Source organism: Dermacentor andersoni, chromosome 3 (assembly GCF_023375885.2).
Source record: "Dermacentor andersoni chromosome 3, qqDerAnde1_hic_scaffold, whole genome shotgun sequence".
Taxonomy (NCBI): Eukaryota; Metazoa; Arthropoda; class Arachnida; order Ixodida; family Ixodidae; genus Dermacentor; species Dermacentor andersoni.
Genome location: NC_092816.1, coordinates 194,055,796 through 194,076,867, shown reverse-complemented (window position 1 = coordinate 194,076,867; position 21,072 = coordinate 194,055,796). Strand labels below are relative to the sequence as shown.

The window sequence follows — 21,072 nt, the reverse complement described above, 5'->3', positions numbered from 1 at the left end:
AAAGCAAATAATCATAAATGTTCGTGTGCCGATGTCTTCAGTTAGCTATGCGGAGGTCAATTTTTTCCTAGTTTACCTTCGAGTAATGTGCTCCTCCACTGACGATCCACATGAAAAGGCTGAATTGCGTAGCGGTCGCCGATACTCATTAATTAATTCGTTCAAAAAAATAAAATCCCGCATCTCTCATCTCCCAGTCAATGACGACGTCAATGCGATTAGCAATGATGCAATGTGTCCACCCACCGCATTGCAACCTCCGATGCCCGTCATGCTATAAGGGGCGATGCGGCCGGGTTCCTCCCGTGCGTTTCCCTATTCGCACGCCGTGGCACCAAGCGGCGCGGCCGCGAAATGCACGAGGGGCGTTCGCGTGAATATAAATTAGGACATTTTTTTATTGATTTTCTTGTGTCCATGAAAATTGGCACGTGCCCAGTGGCGCCTACCCAATGACCGAAGTTGGCGTCAAAGAGGTTCATTGAAAAGCGGCGCACATCAAGCGACACGAACCTAGCAGCCCAGCTTAGTGCAAAACAGGATTATCGAAGAGCGGCCGATAACTTGTGAAAGATAGAAGCACCCGTTGTTAAAGGGGTTCATTGAAGAGTGGCACACAGGCAGTAGCACATGACCAGTGACCCAAACAGGCATCAAAGTGGTACAACGAAGTGTGGCACGTAACTAGCTTACCATGTGCGGTAATCCATGTTGTAGAGAAAGAGGTTAGTTGAAGAACGGCACATAAGCAGGGGCACATACCCAGTAACAGAAGTCGGCGTGAAATTAGTTAACCCCGAGCCGCTGTTGTCGACGCTTATATCGGAAACCGAGTGTTCGGAAAGAACCATTCGGACGTAGCCGGGAGACCCCTTTTTTAAACACGCGAACGAGATCACCCTTTCGGAGCGCTCTGGACCCCTCGAAGAACTATCCGCAGATAGCGTAATAATTAAGCATATATTTTGGACGCAGTCATTTATTCGTAATCATAGTGAACCACCCACTCGTGACAGATGCGTAGAAATTATCACTATGACACTTCAAATAGTGCAATGTGTTGGAATTCAAATTTAAACAGAAAAGACATTTCTCGGTCGCTTTGCAGCCATTGCACACGGCTTTTTTTTTTCTTGGAAAGAGCTCTTTTTAGATTAACGCGATATTAGGACTTCTGAATGACGTCGCATTTCATATCACATAACCATATTCTATAAACCTGGACTCTTTACCTCGGATGGCTTGAAATGAGGTAACTGATGAGGCACTCCCATCGTCGCTGCCACTAGAATTCGAGCGATACGTAGAACCATCAGAACGTAGCCGGAACACGCCTTTCCGACCATTCTAACAATCCGCGGATGATCGGTGCTCCCGACAGTGTAAGTTAGAGTGTTGTTGTACTTTCTTGCGACGACTGGCTCTCGCGCAAAAAAAAAGGAAAAATAGAAAGAAAGAAAGCCAGATATTACCAAACATTCCCAGAACAAATTTGGTACCGTCAAAACGTCAGTCGTCGCTACAAAAATAATGCACGCGCTAATGCAATTCAAAGTTGTGAGTGATAGTATGCATTGCAGTTCTGTTCACCAATTGTGTGCGCTCAATCTTTCTCTTTTTCGCTCTTTATAATATTTGTCACATTAGCACACTTTTTTTTTTCTTTAGCGCCGCCTGAGGAAGGTAGAAAGACGCAATGGCATGACTCGGCATCCCGGATATCTTTCTATTCTCCCTCTAACTATATTTATTTGTTAAATGCAAAACCAATACACAACAAGTACTCCGAAAACTTCATTACCCTTTCTTCAAAAGCTAACGTGGGATTCCATGACTTTCCCTTGTGCAACAGGCGCTCAAGGGAATCCAAGGCAGCGCTCCAGAAAAGAGGACCGTGATCGCATTTGGATCGTACGACTACAGTGGTTCGGGATTTATGACGCAGTACAAGAAGATATTTGCAGAGGTGGTTGAGTGAGTGTCTCATTTTGGCATCGCGACGCAGCAAACGTCCTAGCTACAACACATTTTCCTGGGTGTCGCCATTATATAGCGGTGCGGCCAATATGGCTCGGGTGGGTTCGTCCCATCTGAAAGGTCATAATGCAACACATTTATCGTCAAACTAGCGTCTACGCAACATTGTTTTCTTCAGTGGCCATCATATAACCAGCCGAGCCATGCAGCCAAGATATCCAGGCAGTATATGAAAGATTTAAAGTGTTTACGCTGCGACAGAAGTGAATTTGTTGTAGAGTGAATGTAGCTTCGACAGCATTATGCTAAGCAGGACAAACTGTATTCGCAAAATGCAGTTTTATAATCCTGCGTGAAATACACTAATGCAAGGAATGTGCATCAGATATTGGTTGGTATCACGTAACAACCGTGAACCGATGAGGTGGAACATCTCGCACCGATTGCCAAATCTAATATGGCCACTGAAGACAAACACAGAAGGAATTGTATATTTTGTTTTTTCTGTAACGCAGCTGCAAAAGGTTGGCCTTTATTTCGGGGAAAAATAAAATCTAGCTACTCCGTTCTAAATTTCACGCCCACAGTAATGTACTGACTACGTCACAATGAAAATGTGGATTTTGAGATACTTTTCCAATTGTAATATTTCTTGCGCAAGCGATAAACTATCAATTTTGCCTGATGGGTGAATCGTCTACGGCAATGGCTAAGTACTTTAGAATGTTTCACGAAGGAAGGCTCGTCATTTTATATGCTGGATAAGTTGCAATAAACATTAGGTAATTGCACGCGAGTGCGTCAGGCGCACAATGACACATCAACAGAGTGTGTCGCGGTCGCAACGCTGAGTTGATGGAGGAACGCCAGCAGCAGGAAGCGCGCATATTTGTCCCAAAGGGAACTTTCCGTCTTGCCGCTCTATCATATGATTGTGCCGCGCTTAGTAAATCCAAAAGATGATTATGCGCTCATAAGGGCAGCGACCGCCTTGTCGCCTTAACTTGGAGAACGAGCTCACTCGATACCACGAGAAGAATGACAGACTGAAGCACATGTACAGGACGACGCGTGCCTTAACGTCTTACATTCTTGGCCTCTCGCTCGTGCCGCTTCTGGCACCCGCGGCCGAACACGTGACGCACAGAACTCGGCAGACGAGCCGCGCATGCGCTATTGAATTTGAGAAACCATTCTGACAGGGACGCAACAGCGCGCTTCAAGTGTCCATATAATTCCTATCGCAATGCAAATAATCATTGTTGCTAATTGTGTGTAATTCTGCGTAATTCTGTAATTCTATGATTCCCTTTTGTTTCTCTAAGTAAGCGACTGCCTGGGTCAAGAGTTGACGCGAGAGGGTGCGAGGGGACGCTCGGCGCTTTTATCTCACTGATCTGTGCTGTCTACGTCTTACGGAGGGCGCTTCGCCGCTCGCTGAGCCCGGCGCAGGTGAAGCCAGCTGAAGTGTGGCGTCGTTCTGCGGCTTATCTCAAAAGTAGGGCGTACGCTGCACTTATACTAGCGCGTTTTGTCGAACGATATTTCAGTCGTAACTGTTCTTTCGTCGTGGTAATCCTCATTTTTTGTAGTCTATTTATCTCTAACAAGGGCTTTAAAGATAATGTCAACCTGTATGCGCTGTTTCTTTTTTGTGTTTTATTTTAGGTAAATTATTTTCTGAACCGTCAGTGTTCGCAGCTCGCGCAAGTCGTACTAGACGCTGTTTACGTGGTGATAACCCATTGTGGATATCCACCAGAAATACTTCTCCGACCTACACGGATAGCTCAGGCCTCAACAAAGCAATATTTATGGCCCTAGTTTTTCCCGGAAGCTATTTGCTTTAGGGGAATAATAAAAGATGCCGAGCTTCAGTGCAGTCCAAGTGTCTCTGCAAAGTAGCGAAGCACCGACTTCCGGTTCAGGGCATGCGAAGGCTTCAGTCGAGGGCGCTCGATGCGCTATCCATCCCCATAAAGTAGAGAATATTGATTTACCTATATGACCGCAAGCCAATAAAGGCCAAGAAAGACCCGCCATGGTTGCTCAGTGGCTGTGGTGTTAGGCTGCTGAGCACAAGGTCGCGCGACCGAATCCCGGCCACGGCAGCCGCATTTCGATGGGGAGGAAAACACCCGTGTACTCAGATATAAGTGCACGTTAAGGAACCCCAGGTGGTCGAAATTTACGCATTCCCCCACTACAGCGTGCCTCATGATCAGAATTTGGTTTTCGCACGTAAAACCTCAAATTTTTTTTTAATTGGTAAAGGTAAAAAAAAAAAACAAAAGCCGAGTCCCTTCGTAGAAGCTCCCAATATTATTGGGCCACGGGGCGCCGGTATAAAAATTTGCAATAATATTTTTGTTTCCTTTTGCGTCGGCAGTGGCATGAGACTGCCTTCGATAAGAAATAGTCTGACGCTTTTGCATTTCTCAAAGTAAAATTTAGCAATGTGTTTATTTTTTACTTCTGTACAATATTCATTCGATCTACTCACCGGGTGAAAGGAAATATACGACGCTCGAGGCGCCATTTTGCCATCGTCGGCACCATACCGCCACGGTATCGACCGCACGTGCCGGGCCCACGCAGGGAGAGATAGGTCACCGTAACGACGTGAACGATGCGCAATGCGTTTGTATGCAAATGCGACATATAATCGAAGTCAAGTGGACGCACCTGTACATTCCGTTCAATGATCCCTGCAGGAGACACGGGGAAGCATTCTACCTCCTACCGCTCGCATGAGCGTCTTGCGCAAACACGCTAGCGTTCCTGCTGAACAGGTGTGTGCACACGACACCGTGGGGCAGCCATAGAACAGACAATGAGCAACCAAATAAGTTTATATGGTCCTTTTATAGGGCCCTGAAAAACGCCATTTGATTTAACGACGTTCAAATCGTAATCATCACCATCAGCCTATTTTATGTCCAATTTAGGACGAAGGCCTCTCTCTGTAATATCCAATTACCGCTGTCCTTCCTGTGCCAACCGATTTCTACCTTGCACCTGCCAATTTCCCAATTTCATCACCCCGCCTAGTCTTCTGCCATCCGTGACTTGGCATCCCTTCTGTTGCCACCCATTCTGTAACTTTAATGGTCCATCGGCTATTTATCCCACGCATCACGTGGGCACCACAGCTACATTTTTCTTTGTGATCTTTATGTCAATTGGAATATCGGCGATCCCCATTACCTCTATTTTAAGGTGATATCGTGCACCATATAGATGATAGGGATAATAACAAATTTTCTCGCATTTCTTTTTTTAAACGTAGTGGGGGAAGACCTCTCTAGATTCCTCAATTTAATCAGCTTTTGCTTCATTTACCGTTATGTAGGCTTTAGCTTATCTGATCGCTATCTTAATTTTTTATTTAAAATCTATGTCACTATACTATACTGGACTTCAAGTGCATGCGCGTATAATTATTTGTTCCCTACTTTTCTTCCGCCAATACTAAACTCTAGTTAATCCTTCCACCTTCTTTTAATGCCAACGTTTTTGCAAGGTGGGCGCTCCCTACGGGTATCCCTAGGTGAATATCTTGGCATTAAATCACGATGTGCTGAGTAGTTTTTGGCCTTTGTTTGCCGCACACATATGCCTCATCCTTTGGCGCATGCTTCATTCCTTCATTCTGAGATGAGATTCCCACAATTCCAGTGGCGTTGTGGGAATTAACAGAGATAATTGAAGCTGGAATGGTTGACAGACTGCGCACGAGATGCGTCAGCTTGCTATCTGTATCAAAATGGAACTGCCTTTCTTCGGACAATTTTAGACGGCATAAGTTTTTGAAGTTATTGCTGTGTGTTGTGCGAGCCTGCTGTCAAACCATTGCCATAAATTCCCTGCCCTTTTTCAAATATTCATTTGTTGAAAGTCAGCGCTTGTGTGTCTCGCCTCTACTGTTTGTTCATGTATCGTTTATTGCCTATTACTCGTCGTAGCGTCTTAGCCAGCACAATGTAGAATTGAAACATTTTATACCAGTGATAATGCAAGCATAAAACTAAGCTTGGATTGCAACTAACCTCTGCTTGGTCTGAGTTGGGGTCAAGGTGGTAACGTTCAAGGCAGTGAAGGCGGTTGAGGGCAAATTTTCATTCCCGAGTCTTGTGCAGGTGTCCGTCTTATGGAAGAACGTGACAGTAGACCGAGCTCTCTCGGGTGCACATCAACAATGGCATTCTGCGGAGGAGAATGGGTGCTGCGTTAACAGCCGTACTTCTACTGGAAATGAATACAGAAACGCTTGTGTAACACCTTCAAGATGCTCTTTGGCTGCATTCAGGTGGTAGAAATTTTTCTGATTGAGCCTAAGGGTATACGTCTAATAAATATTCAGCAAGTAATCAGTCTCAGAATGAACAAGCTAATGTGGGTACAGGAGCGGTCGCTTTGCATCCGCCTTGAGTACTTTTATGGCCCATCTGCAAACGTGCACAGCAATCGTATGGGAAGACGCGGCAATGGGCGCGTGTCATCTCCTGCTGCAGTACATTCGCGGCCGACACAGTCATCGCTATCTCATCCGTCGGATCAATGGAGAACGAGGCTAACTGCTACGCCGCCCCGCCAACTGTCTTCACCTCACCAATGCGGAGGTTCCCAAGCCTGGTAGGTATCCGTCACTGTCATTATTGGTGCCACTAGTGGTTGCACCGCTCCCTTGCCTTGATTTTAAGCAACGTTGTTTGGCTTCCACGTTGCGTAGAGGGACGGAGAGATCAGACAGACAGACGGGCATACATATGTATATACATCTCATATAGACGCACGTAAGTCGGACGGATAACTGTACATCCATAGCAGGTAATGTCATGGATGGACAGAAGGCATACATAACTGATGGGTGCAGAAACGTATGCATTCAAGCGGTGTCGAATCTACAGATATCGGGTGAAAATTGGCGTGTAAAACTTGCGCAGTACACTAGTACCTAGCACCGCGAAAAAAGTCATTACAAAATGTCTTGCTAATTTCCGACAGTGCGCAAAAGATATTTGCCTTAGATGGCTGTAATCTTATCGATGTAACTGCATACGCATTAACACCTCCGCTAATGGCTCCTCATGGGAACTGTTAAGAAGAACACCATGTTTACAATATTTCTGCGTCATATGATTGAACTGATGGTCGCAGGTGGCAGCCACGCACGCTGCTCCTCGAGTCTACGTTTCTACCATTGGGTGACATAATGCAAACAGGCAGTGCAACTCTTCATAAATCCGCGCATTCGTTACCATTTAACTTTACGATCGTATTTCCCTATAGGCAAAATGTGCCACACTCAGTGCTCGATTTGTTTTTGGTAATCCTTCTTTAAGATATATTTAAGTCAATCAACTGCGTGTTCTGCCATTACCATGTAAGAGACACAAAAGTGCAGGAGCGCAACCAACAGGGAGGTTGGCGACATCGGTGACGCTCCCTTCAAACGCATAACGTGCGGCGACGTTCGTCTTCTATGCGACACTCACGGATATGAAGGATTTATTTGAATTAATCGCTACAATACAGTACACACAACTAGGTGCTTTACAGGAGGAGGCCCCAAAAGATAAACCATCAGGGAAACCTTCATACAAGAGTGTTCTAGTTGAGTAGTGTGCATCATTAGTATACGAGTTGACTGCGTATTAAACAGTGTACAATAGTGACAATGGCGCATTACAGGTCACAACGGTGAGAGCGTGAATAATGACAGTGAGAAAACCAGCAATGAGTAAACAGGGAAAATGCAAAAACAAAGAATAGAAGTTAGAATAGCTACTCAAGTACGATGATAAATTTTCCGTACAACAGCAACAAAAATGGAAACCATTATTCATGTTCCATCAAAATTTAATTGAGAGCGCGACTAAAAGATGAAAGTGGGTAGCATAATTCCATTGAAATCGATAATGAATTCTAAAGAGAGCTTCCAAAGACAACTACTTCTAAAGCTACTGGACCGAACTGCCTCGCCCTTTCCTGAGGCACACAGATAGCTCCATAGCTTAGCAATACCTGTTCGATGGATTCCTACTAAGTTTTATCGTGGTTAATAGTACATAACACGGACGTGTAAGTGTTGTCAAGTCATACTAACGCACGGAATAGCTCCCAAAGACATAATTTTGTTTTGATTTGGTCTGCGCCTCGTTTCCCACAAGATCGCCTTCGCCGAAATGATAGCCGGCTTTCTGAGCCGGACAACTGAGATCCGGGGCTCATGATCTTGTTCTTTCTAAAGGATATGTTGGGCATTTTAAAAGTAGTAGTTTTCCAACTCGATAAAGAGAGACCACATATGCCCCCACAAGCAATGACGCCCTAGGAAGTTATATGAAAATTAATTCCAATAAATTCAAATGTGCAAGTAATAGAACACGTCGCCAGTGGCAGCCGGACGCACATAATCCACATTAAGCGTGTAATGTGCTGCCGCTGAGTTACAGCGGCGGCTGTTCATCCATCAGCATTGCTGGGAATTTGTGTCTAGCCCTTGTATTAGAGCCAGCGCCACTCATAGCTACAGCGGGGAATGGGAAACTTACTCTCACCGGATGGAGAAGCTATGGCCTTATTCACATAGTCATCACACGTTTCGTCGCATCCCCTTCACATCAAACAGTCCTACAGCAAGTGCGACGGATCAGTCTACGAATATGTGACGGCAGTGATGATTCCCACAGGAGCATACTTCTCTCTTATCATACAGGAACCTGCGAAGCCTGAATAACTCACTTAGCAACTTGGCGTTGAGACGTCCATTCGGCACTGCCCAAGTCGCACATTTCAGCACGACCCAAACGCATAGCTCAGTTTTCGATGTGCCACACCTGAAACGCAGATGTAAATAAAGCTGCAGCCGCTGCTTTTGCAAACTTCAGCTTTGTAAAATCGCTGCATTTAGCGACAACTACTTAATTTCTTAGTGGTCCTGTTTGTAGCGGCGGGAATCTAGTGGCGGGTTTGTAGGGGCGCGCGTAAATCTCAGAGGCCATAAAGCGCCGCGCCCTGTACCTTGGAAACACCTGTAAATGTAAACACACGTTGAGGCGAGGGCGAGCGAGCATAGCGGCGAGTCGAGGCAGTGGCGTCGGAAGCGTCGTAGAAGCAACGGGGTGAGGAACTTCGGGCCGAACTTGTATTCCGGAAGATCTTTCCAGGAGGGGGCGGCCTACGGCTCCGGCAGTCGTCAGGTGTACGCCAGTCCGAGGGATTCCTAGTAGTGTAGGGATAACGGACATTGCGAGGTGGACTGCTATTTGACCAAAGCATAGGAGCAGGGCGGGTGTCAGGGTGACTCAAAGAGCAGGTGCTGGGAAGACCCATATTAGCGATTTCCTGGCGAACCACTGACTGGGTCAGCGATGTCGTTTCAGCAGTGTTGTTCCAAGGCGTCTGTTGAGGCGAGGCAGGAAACGCTGGTTCGAGTTCGCGGCGTACAATTCGAGTCACGTTTTTCTTGGTGGCGGCGAGCTAGATTGGCCGGTACAGGAAGGGGTCGCTACAGTATTTGGAAGCCGTGTAAACTGATCGTATATACGGCGAGGCGACTCTTCACCTGCTCGAAACGGCGGCATTCCTTCATGATGACGTCGAAAGTCGATAAGTTTCTAAAGACCAGCAGGTTGAATGCGTCATCCGCGATGCCTTTGATAATTGTCCAACCTTGTCCACCTCTGGCATGGACGTGTCGATTTCATGACAGACGATTTTATGACACGCTTCCCATTGTTCACTTCGCAATACCAGGCCACGGTTCCCGAGTTTTCTATGCCATCATTCGGACCTGACTACTGCGCAGCAGACGCGAAGCACTCTAGGACTGTCACCGGCTGGAAGAATATTCTTGCGCTGAATTCACAAACGCTTATTAAGGGTCTCTTAAGTGATAGGAGGAAACTATAGAAAGAACACTGCACGAAGGGACTGAAAGACGTGAGTTACGTCATTTCGCCCAGGACGGATCGTAGTCTGCCGTCTACATTAAGCATCTTCAGACAATCGTAAAACAATTATGGCTGCTGTCTGCTGTCGGTATTCTTTGTCGTCTGGCCTTTCAATGGCCTGTTGCCTGCTACCCGATTTGTGCATGCAAAGCAAGAATTTAGTCGCGTCTTTATGAGTATTGTGCTCTTTATATATATATATATATATACAAATACAGGTTGGTGCAGTTTTTTTTTGTTGTGTCCAAGCGTTGGCCTTGCCATCCCCTTGTATGTGGAATCCGATAATACGAATTGTTTGCGTCTTGGAAATAATTTTCAATTCGGAGACAGATATGGTTCCAGTAGTAATTTGCTCCTTGACCTTTGTGGGTGATAATCAGGACTTGGGATATTAATGGTGAAATGGAAAGACCGATTTGTCGGAGAGGACAATAGCTCACTGGCTAGATCACTCCCCTATACAAGGCACATTACGACTAAAAAGCAAAACTTCGACTGAGCCTGGTGAGGGACCGTTTAAGGTTACATGTTGGTAAGCTCAACGCGTCCTGGGCAACCGAAACGAACATGCCATGGCAAAAGTAGATTTGTTACTGCTGCCGGTGTATAATGTAATCAGCTTTTTTTAAAAATTTGTTTATGCCTCATATTGTTAATAAAATCGATGTGCCGCCTATTAAGTATTATCGGTCACTCTCTGTTCATGCGTATTTTTTCTCAGCGTAGGTTCCCTTCAAAATTTATGAATACCTGAAGAAATAAGCTAATTTAAAAAAAAGACTTCGCAATATAGCCTGGAACAAGTTGTAACATTTCGTCACAGACGCACAAAGACCTGTTGTCATGCCGTCGCCGTTGTACCCTCACCTTGCCGTTCTTGACACACAAGCACTCGCATAGCACACATTCTGGTTTTGGCACGTAAAACCCCAGAATTTAAGTTTATTACAACATATAATTGGAAAGAACCACTGAATGCAAAGGTAAAGAACCCACGGGTTTTACAGAGAACCCACGGGTTTTACAGTTGAGTACAGCGGCAGAACGCCGAACATAGGCGCTGTGCTTTCGGTTCGATGCCTGTTCTCTGCCATGTACTGTGCGCTATCTGCTAGTGCATGTGCTGTTCAAATCTCTGTGGATCTTTTGTTATAGCCAAACTGTTTATGCTGACCCTGCCCCGTAGTTGTCGGGGTTCACCAAAACTATCATCATTGGCAATGGCTCGAGCGTCGTCTTCTTCCACAGCTGGCTCGTTGGCACCCCTTGGCGCTACCGCGCGAACGCGCTCGTGCCACTGCTCCCGCGTTCGTGGTCGTAGTAGTCTTCTTCCAAAGCTGGCTCAGTTGTCGCTTGTCATTCTGTCCTAGAATTTCACTTCTGCCGTCGTAATGGGGAGGCCGCGTTTACGGGGGTATGAGCCATTGCTTAAGGGCGTATGTGCCATTCGTTGTCTGACGTGACGGACAGATTACATTTTGAAGAATCTCAAGCAGCAATTGCAGGCGGATGCCGCACCCCCAAACACACTAGAGATATCGAACGCAAGCGACAACGACAGACTGCGGGCATAACGCCACTGACGTTGTTCTCTCCTTCGCAGCCGAACGCGTGTCTAATCTCATTAAGAAACACAAAGACATCAATTGTAAAACCAATCCAACCAAGCGTCGAAACGATTGTAGCGCCTGAATCTCCACTGGCGGGCCTCGCGCTCAATGTACGAAGCTTTGACTTAGCGGTTCCGCACATTCCATCCAAGCCACAACTATGTGAAGGCTACAACAGTGCGTACTCCTGAAGAAGCTCCCTACCGCGAGTATCAGCGAGTTTTGGCTTGAGAACGAGCTCGTCGTTGTAGGACCTGCCTTTCGCGCGCAACCACGGACACACACACGCACGCACGCGCGCGCACGCACACGCACGCACACGCACACGCGCACACGCACGCACACGCGCACACGCACGCACACGCACACGCGCACACGCACGCACACACACGCACACACATGCACACGCACGCACACACACGCACGCGCACACGCACACACACACACATTGCGAGAACGCACTGTTTGGGTATTCACAAGAACACTCATAAGGCCTGCTCACCACGCGGAGCACGCTAAAGCGCAAATGAGGTGAGAGAAGGGTGAAAAAAAAAGCTCTGAAGTATGGACTGCTTGCGAAGTTTGACTTGCATGGTTTAACTAACACAGCTTCGTTGTTGGACCATCTTCACGGACTGGAAGGAGCGGTGAGTTTATTTATTTCACCCAAAGTTCTGCATTTCTTAGATGCAGTCAACTACGAGATTTTATTGCATGTTCGATATCAAGCTTTCAGAGCGCAGCGCTTAGGCGCCCGTTCATGCGTAGGTGGCGGCGTAAGCAAGCGAACGAGAATAGCGAAAGATAAAAACGAACGCGGAGTGCAGCAGGGGATGAAAGACACGAGAAGGAAAGCGGTAAGGAGGGCACAGCGGAACCATGAGGCGGTAAACGGAGGAAGGAATGACGAAAGCGTGAGAAGAAAAGCGTCGTGCAGCAGCGGTGGCTACGAGATGGCGCCAGATTAGCGCGCGTCGTCTCTGGGGTCTGTCGGCGGTGGCGGCTGCTGCTGCTGTAGATCGCTCAAACGCGTCGTCCAAGTGGTGCCTTTCGCGATCTCCAGATTACGGAGCCAGTCGCAGCGCACTTCGTTCCATTCACAAAGTGCCGTACTAGACGGATTGTGCGCGCGAGCCAAGCTATCACGAAATGAAAGCACGTATGAAGTTGCACTCAAATTTCGCATTTGTGGAGTATCGTAACCGTCGGGGATTTTTTTTAACCGGTTTGAGAACACTGTTGTTGATTTGTACTGGGCATAACGTTTACTATAAATAGTCGTCACTTGTCTGTCTTGGCGCAGCCAAGGAAATTCTGTCCAAACACTCAGAAAGCTTATTGATCCATCATCCGGTGTCAGAATCATAGAACCATCCAATTGCTTCCCGGTATACATAACGTCGTTACGGAAACTAGATTATCGTTTACCGGAAACCACATGTGGAGAAGTAGGCGATGTGGAGATCGCATCTAGGAGATAATTTGGTAGATGATTGGGTAATGTTTCCCTCGAACTAACTTATCGGCGGATGGTCATCTTAAACGTGCAGCTGTGGTATAAGAATACCGATTGCTCTGAGAGCGCATGTTTCTGCGGTAAAAAGGACAGCCCAAGCTGGGCCAGTGTTTACCTTATATTGCTGGATTTCGGTTTACTGTACCATCGTTATTTTCGCCGCATGGATAAAACATTTCAGCTCTTACCGGCGATGTTCTTTATTCTAAAGAGAAACATTCTACATCGTGAGTTTCTGTAACGAGGTCTGACTGTATTTGTTTTCGCTAGGATTTGAAATGTTTAGACTCGACGCACCTCTACACTGCAGTAACGCCAATTATGAACTTTTGTGCCCCATCTCTGTCATTCAAACCTTGTGCGTATTGTCGTGCAGGAGACCCATTGGCCGCTCATACGCTCCAACGCGACGTACACCAGAGGCACAACGTTGGTCGGCGTGTCGTTCGAGATGGGGACCATGATCTACGTCCTCGAAAAGGACGCCCCCGACTTGAATGGCAGCGCTTACGCCAAGTGCACCAGCGTCGGCATGACGAGTCGGGACGCGGTAAGCTTAAGTATCACAAAATTTTGTCGGTTATTCGCGATCATGCGGCGCCAGGCGACGGCCATATAGATGTAGAAAATTCTGTCATACGCATACTGAACAGGGTTATTACCGAAAGAAAAAAAAAACTATATTGTGTATCTATAATGTTCTTAAATGCTTGCGTTTCGTTTGACTTGACGCGAGTTTGCCGATTTCTAGCGTAACAAAGTGGACCTAAATTCGTTTCTGAACTTTATCACCGATTCTTGTGTAGTATCGAGGAGTTGGATGCACTGGACAGACAAAACTTCGCATTTTACTGAAATTCCTTTCAGCTGTATTTCAAGAGCAGACATCGTCTAATTGTATAACGGCACGATGACCGCCACCGCCTTTCCTTATCTTGCTCTTCCTCGCTGTAGGTTTGAACGTGGTAAACATAAGATATTTATTGTTTCCGTCGTGTAGCGTTCTAATGCGGATCGATATCATATTTGTGACGTGTCCCTTTCGATGGGTATGAGGTCCGTACTCCACCAAATTTCCCTGTTGTATTCTCCTGCAAACAACTAAAGTCCACTTGAAAAGTACCAACACCCTGTTCAGCGGCCTTAACTGATTTACATTACTGTCGAAAATACCAAAGAAGTGGAAGTAGAGAACAGGCGCAGAGCAACAGTCACAGTGAGACACATCAATTATGCTGACTTCCCGCGCTCATTGTACAACGTAACGATTTGTAATCCATGACGTTAAACAGTTGCGGGAACGAGTCGGTTTTTTTTTCGAGGCATGGCATTTTAAGCCAATAAAGAATAAGATGCATATTATTAACGTATTAGTGCGTGTATTGCCGCAATCGCTGATAGATGAGAAAGTCCCGCTTGATGTTGCAAAGAGTTTATTTACTTAATGGAGCTGCTTTTGATATGGGGTCTGATTATTTCACCCCAGCTATAAGAACAATAAAGATTATTATAAATCCACCAATGTTATTCTACAGAGAAAACAAAATATAGCAGTTATAAAATACAACGAATAACTGTAACCTTTTATAGTAAAAAGATAGACTGCGTTAATGTCTAGTTTACTTCAAATCTGAGGTTTGCGAGATTCGCACATTATCAGTGTACCTCAATGTCCAATGTAAAATAAATGTTTGTTTTCCACATTTACATTCGTCATTATGTGCGTTCGAATAGCTGAATATTCGAACTAAATACGAATATTCGCAAAAAGGCACCCTTCAATAATGAAATCAACGCTGGATTCTTGCAGTTTTTGAACAATATGATATATCAATGGTGCCGGAATCTTCTGAGTAAAACATTCCGCCTGGCCTTATCTCATGATGAATGTTGACGTTAAAGGCGACCAGCATTGAAACAGTGCAGTGAAAGACCGCAATGCTGCCGGCGAAACGTGTCATGTATGTGGCTTGTATGCAGTCGGGATCATTTCCCGCGCTTCCGATGATGATGATGATGTAGGGGTAGCAAGCGCCCATTCACAGCGAGTGAACACAAGCAATGTGCTGTTGTAAGGAGGGAAGCATAGTGTAAAGCGTGGCGCACAGCGGTCCACGACTAAGACAGCCGCTTTTTGGGGACCGCTACAGCCTACCTATACCACATGTATATATAGCGTCAGTTCACGGGAACGGTTCTTTGCAGGCAGGTCACTACGGTCTGATATATGTGGAATCTTTCCTCGGAAATGTTAGCTATAAATGGCGAAGGGTCAGTTTTTTTGTCGTCAGTGGTTTGTCTGTGTCAATGGGTCGAACGTAGCATAAGGTTTGCAGCATTGCAGTGTAAGGGCCGTCGGCGACGGGAGGAGTACGTGCCACCCAGACACGTTATTCGTATGCGCCACCCAGCCAGAAACAAGAGCTGCAGTGTAACCTTGCAAATAATATTTTGAAGCAAAATAAATTCGTGGAAATAATGCAGCACTAATTGGTCTGCGGCCCAAAAAGTGGCATCTACGTAAGGAAGCAGTGAATATCAAATATTGACCGGCCCTTCCACTATTGCGAAGAGGGGGGCAAGCGAACCTCGGTATCCGCGGCTGTTCGTTGTCGTAACGCCTCAGCTTCACGCTCCCTCACGGTGAGGTAGGCACGTCTACGACGTTCCCGACGGCGTTCATCAAGCGTTGCGTGTTCCTCGGTGGAAAGCACGACGCGCGGCCCGCTGCCGGTCCTTCAACGCAGCCTGCTCTTCTGCAGAACGAACGAAACGAGGCCTCCCCATCTGATTGCCGGGCCTGAACTGGCGAGAAACGGCGGGCGTGAGGCGAGCGAACACGCGATGACATCCTTTCACTCCTCCAGAGGGAGGGGACGCCTGTGATTGGCTCGCGCATAGGGCTGCGTCTACTTCTTCGTGCATATGAAACCGCCGTTTAAAGGCCCGCGTACGATGAACCAACAGTGATTGCATCGGTTAGCGTTTTCTATGTTCTATTTCTATTCCTTTTTCTGCGTGTTTCGGGTTTCTTAAACAAGTCCGGCAACACCGACGCCGACATGGGTGAGGCAACAAACTTCGACTGAATATTCGACCTATAGCAACGGATGGCAGGAAAGTGTTTCAGATTCTGCAATATTGGAGCCACCGAAAGGTGCAATGTTATACATAGCGCCTTTCGGCGTGAATGCAGCCGGGATCTTCTATCGCTCTGGGCACGCTAGACCATCTAGCGGCGGCGCAGCAAGGTCCCCGTGTGGCGCGCGTGTGCGTATACCACGTGATTAAGTTGAGCATAACTATTGCAAATCGCATGTTGCAGATATCTCAATGTACCCCTTGAGCTGGATTATTTAACGAGGTGGACATTATTTGCGGGACGAATTGAGGAACCTATTCAAATAATTACCAATTTCGCTTTTCAACTTGCTAAATAATTACTTCATTGTATAGAATTCCTAATGTGTTATCTATATGTTGCGAATTGCAGCCGGTGAGTTGGCGCCGCATCTTAGAAATAATTTTCCTGACCAAACCAATTTCACGATTTCACTTTGGCAAAGTGCGTTACAATTCACAAGGGTGGAATCTTTAAGCGTCTCCGAATTGCGCAACGAAGCACACACCTAATTTCGGCTCTATAATTTCGCGATAACTTGATGCAAAGCGCAAAATAGCGCGTAGGACAACAGATGGGAACGAAGACGCACGAAGGGAACGAACCCTCCTGTTGTCCTACGTGCTATATCGCGCTTTGCCTCTAGTTATGCAGCACCAACAAGTCCAACAGTCTGTTCTCTTGAATTCTGCGATAAGGTATTGAAATAATTAGAATATATATTAAACTAGCTTGCCCATTGTAACTTCTAGTTCTACACTGGTAGTTGGGAAGCGGCAACTAGAACGTTCTGTACCCCAAAAATTTTTCGAATTGGTTCGTTGTCAGAACGGCTAGCAGACATTTAAATTTCGAGTCTCTTTGACGCGAGCATGTCAGCTTCATTGCCTAGATAAACGCAACTTGAATTTGCACATTTGCCTCGGCGAGTTTTCGCACGTGACGTTCCTCGCCTGCTTTCTGCCATAGCACAGACGATGGACCCCTTCCCATTTGCGTCACACACTCCTGCCTTTATCCACCTACCCCTCCCTGCCCACCCAAGCCAAGTGGCCCAAGATTGGTGAGGGGTCCTCTAAGCCCGCCAATGCATCCTGCTCTAAGTTCGCGAGTGTTTATCCAAACTTCCGGTAATCACGTAATGCACACGCACTATACGTGCCTGAGTACTAAGAGGCTGCAGTTTCACAGACTTGAGATGTTGCATGAAGTCATATATTAAAACACTTAGTAAGAAATTGTGTGTCGGCGAAAAAAAATTATTTCTATTGCACTGTTACCCAAACAGTCAATTCCAATCGTCGCTCAAACCACCTCAGTATTTATTATAGCGATATTGCAGAGTACACGTTAACTCGTTCACTTAAAATACATATAAAAGAGCTTAAAACTTGCTGAAGGCATTTATAAATTGTAGTACGTGCAGTATGTAGACTGCACATGCTTGCGGAGTTTTGTGAAGTATTCCGTTTCGACTCTGTCGAGAGAATGGGCTCTGGATTTGATAGTTACTGTGGATCTCGTAGATAAATAGTTACATACTGTATATTCCTTACAGATTTGCGGTCGAAGAAAATCTGTTAGCCAAGAGCAGCAGTTCCTGCAGGAACCGTATATTATATATGGCACATTCATCACCGAAAGCACGAAGCGGCACGTCGCCTTTGCCGATTACTACACCAGCGCTCGAAACAAGGTCAGTGGACCGACATTGTGCTTATCAGTGACCAGTGTTTCCATCGAGCCAATGCCTTATGCAAATCACACATCTAAATAAACCCTGAAACGGTTTTGACGATATTGTGATAATGTACAGAGTCGTTCTGGTCATTAAGTGAGACATTGAACCACTGAATGTAAAGCCTGTAATTTATTATAATGTTATAAAAATTTCCACCTTTACTGATCACAGCGGCACCGCTCTCCTGAGCGTTCAGCCGTCCCGTTACCATCTACGCAGCCGGTGCGTGTCACTCCAGTTGCTCGAGCTATGTGTTTGGCTGCCCACGTTGCGTCATCTATGATTTTAACAACTTCATGGCAAACAAATATTGCTAGCTATACTTGTGTAAATATTTCACTAGGGTCCTGTAGGTAGAACCCATTTATAGCTACATTCTTCCGGCTAACCTCGCCTTCTTTTCTTCCTCATTACCCCAGTGGCGATATGGATAGCCACACACTCTCAAGCGGCTGCCTTGGCCCCCACGATGATAATATCGTAGTACGTTCCCAATTGAAGCCTTCTGAAGTATTTCACTGGGCCTGGTACACTGAAGTAAAGTTAAGTGCTTGGTACAGTAAGGTGCAGTGGTGGTGTAGAGTTGAGCATCCGCCTCGCGAGCAAGAGGGCCGTGCTTCGAATCCCGTTGGCCCACATTTTTCCACATGGTAAAAAAAGAATCCACGCGTTGATAATATTGCATAAACAGGACTGGAGTGCGGCCTGATCCCGGTGACCAGAACTGGTAACGCACTCTCTCACCAGAGCAGAATTGGCCACCCTGGTGCAGTACTTCGCCACAACGTCCTATATGAATACAACTATCAAACACTGGCCCTCAGTCCCCAGCAGCTGCGAAGCAACTGACCGCGGCGGCGTCAGACCTGTGACGCAGCAGAGGGTGCTAAGAATCTTTGGGTCCGGACAGGCCACCATTGGAATCTGAACCGGGCAACGTTTAACGCTAGAACGTTATCTACTGAGGCGAGCCTAGCAGTGCTGTTGGAAGAATTAGCGGGAAGTAAATGGGATATAATAGGGCTCAATGAGGTTAGGGGGACAAAATAAGCATATAGAATGCTAAAAAGCGGGCACGTCCTGTGCTGCCCGCGGGCTTAGCGGTGAGGCGAGATGTCGGATTCCTGATTAATAAGGATATAGTTAGAGGAAGTGGTAGCATAAAGCAGTTCTATAGCATTAACGAGAGGCTGGCAGGTGTTATAAAACCTAATAAGAGGCACAAATTGAAGGTCGTACAGGCCTACGCCCCCAGTCATGATGACCAGGAAGTCGAAAGCTTCTATGAAGACGTGGAATCGGCAATGGGTACAGTCAAAACAAAATACACCAATAGATGGGTGACTTCAATGCCAGGGTAAGCAAGGAGCAAGCTGGAGACAAGTCAGAGGGGAATATGGCATAGGTTCTAGGAATAGCAGGGGAGAGTTATTAGTACAGTTTGAAGAACGGAATTATATGGGGATAATGAATACCTTCTTCCGCAAGCGGGATAGAGAAAGTGGACGTGGAGGAGCCGGAATGGCGAGACAAGAAATGAAATAGACCTCATACCCTAGCATCATACAATATGTGGACGTGCTCGGCAAGCTGCGCTGTAGTGACCATAGGATAGTAAGAACTCGAATTAGCCTATAATTGAGGAGGGAACGGAAGAAACTGGTACATAAGAAGCCGGTCAATGAGTTAGCAGTAAGAGGGACAATAGAGGAATTCCGAATCAATCTACAGAAGAGGTATTCGGTTTTAACTCGGGAAGAGCACCTTAATGTTGAAGCAATGCACGACAATCTTATGGGCACCATTAAGGAGTGTGCCATTGAAGTCGGTGGTAACTTGGTTAGACAGGATACCAGTAAGCTATCACAGGAGACGAAAGATCTGATTAAGAAACGCCAATATATGAAAGGCTCTAACCGTACTGCTAGAACAGAACTGGCATAGCCTTCCAAGTTAATCAACAAGCGTAAGACAGCTAACACAAGGAAGTATAATATGGATAGAATTGAACATGCTCCCAGGAACGGAGGAAGCCTAAAGACAGTGAAGAAGAAACTAGGAACAGGCAAGAATCAGATGTATGCGCTAAGAGACAAAACCGGCCATATCATTACTAATATTGATGAGATAGTTAAAGTGGCTGAGGAGTTCTATAGAGATTTATACAGTACCAGTGGCACCCACGATGATAATGGAAGAGAGAATAGTCTAGAGGAAGTTGACGTCCCACAAGTAATGCCGGAAGAAGTAATGAAAACCTTGGGAGCTATGCAAAGGGGGAAGGCAGCTGGGGAGGATCAGGTAACAGCAGAATTTTTGAAGGATGGTGGGCAGATTGTTTTAGAAAAACGGGCTACCCTGTATACGCAACGCCTCATGACCTCGAGCATACCGAAATCTTGGAAGAACGGCAACATAATCTTAAAATTAATTATGGTGTTTTAAGTGCCAAAACCACTCTCTGATTATGAGGCCCGCCGTAGTGTGGGACTCCGGAAATTTTGACCACCTGGGGTTCTTTAACGTGCACCTAAATCTAAGTACACGGTTGTTTTCGCATTTCGCCCCCATCGAAATGCGGCCGCCGTGGCCGGGATTCCATCCCGCGACCTCGTGCTCAGCAGCCCAGCACCATAGCCACTGAGCAACCACGGCGGGTGCCAACATAATCTTAATCCATGAGATAGGGGACGCCAATGACTTGAAAAGAAATTATAGACCGATCAGCTTACTGCCCGTTGCCTACAAAGTATTTACTAACGTAATCGCAAATAGAATCAGGAACACATTAGATTTCTGTCAACCAAAGGACGAGGCAGGATTCCGTAAAGGCTACTCAACAATAGACCGTAGTCACACTATAAATCAGGTGATAGAGAAATGTGCAGAATATAACCAACCCTTACATTTAGCTTTCATAAGAGAAAGCGTTTGATTCAGTGGAAACCTCAGCAGTCATGCAGGCATTACGGAGTCAGGGTGTAGAGGAGCCATATGTCAAAATACTGAAACATATCTACAGTAGCTCCACAGCCACTGTAGTCCTCCATAATAAAATCAACAAAATCCCAAGGAAGAAAGGCGTCAGGCAGGGAGATACGATTTCTCCAATGCTATTCACAGCGTGTTTACAGGAGGTATTCAGA

General features: G+C 46.2%; 1 protein-coding gene across 1 annotated transcript in view; it reads left to right on the top strand.

Moving 5' to 3' along the window:
- The first annotated feature begins 6,497 nt into the window (after window positions 1–6,497).
- Window positions 6,498–21,072, top strand: part of LOC129382930 (uncharacterized) — a 29,995-nt gene continuing 15,420 nt past the window's right edge. Inside the window, exons 1-3 of the mRNA XM_055067149.1 lie at window positions 6,498–6,612; window positions 13,441–13,614; window positions 17,744–17,881. Coding sequence (XP_054923124.1) covers window positions 6,538–6,612; window positions 13,441–13,614; window positions 17,744–17,881 — 387 coding nt within the window. The 5' untranslated portion in view covers window positions 6,498–6,537. The remainder of the gene's footprint in view (window positions 6,613–13,440; window positions 13,615–17,743; window positions 17,882–21,072) is intronic.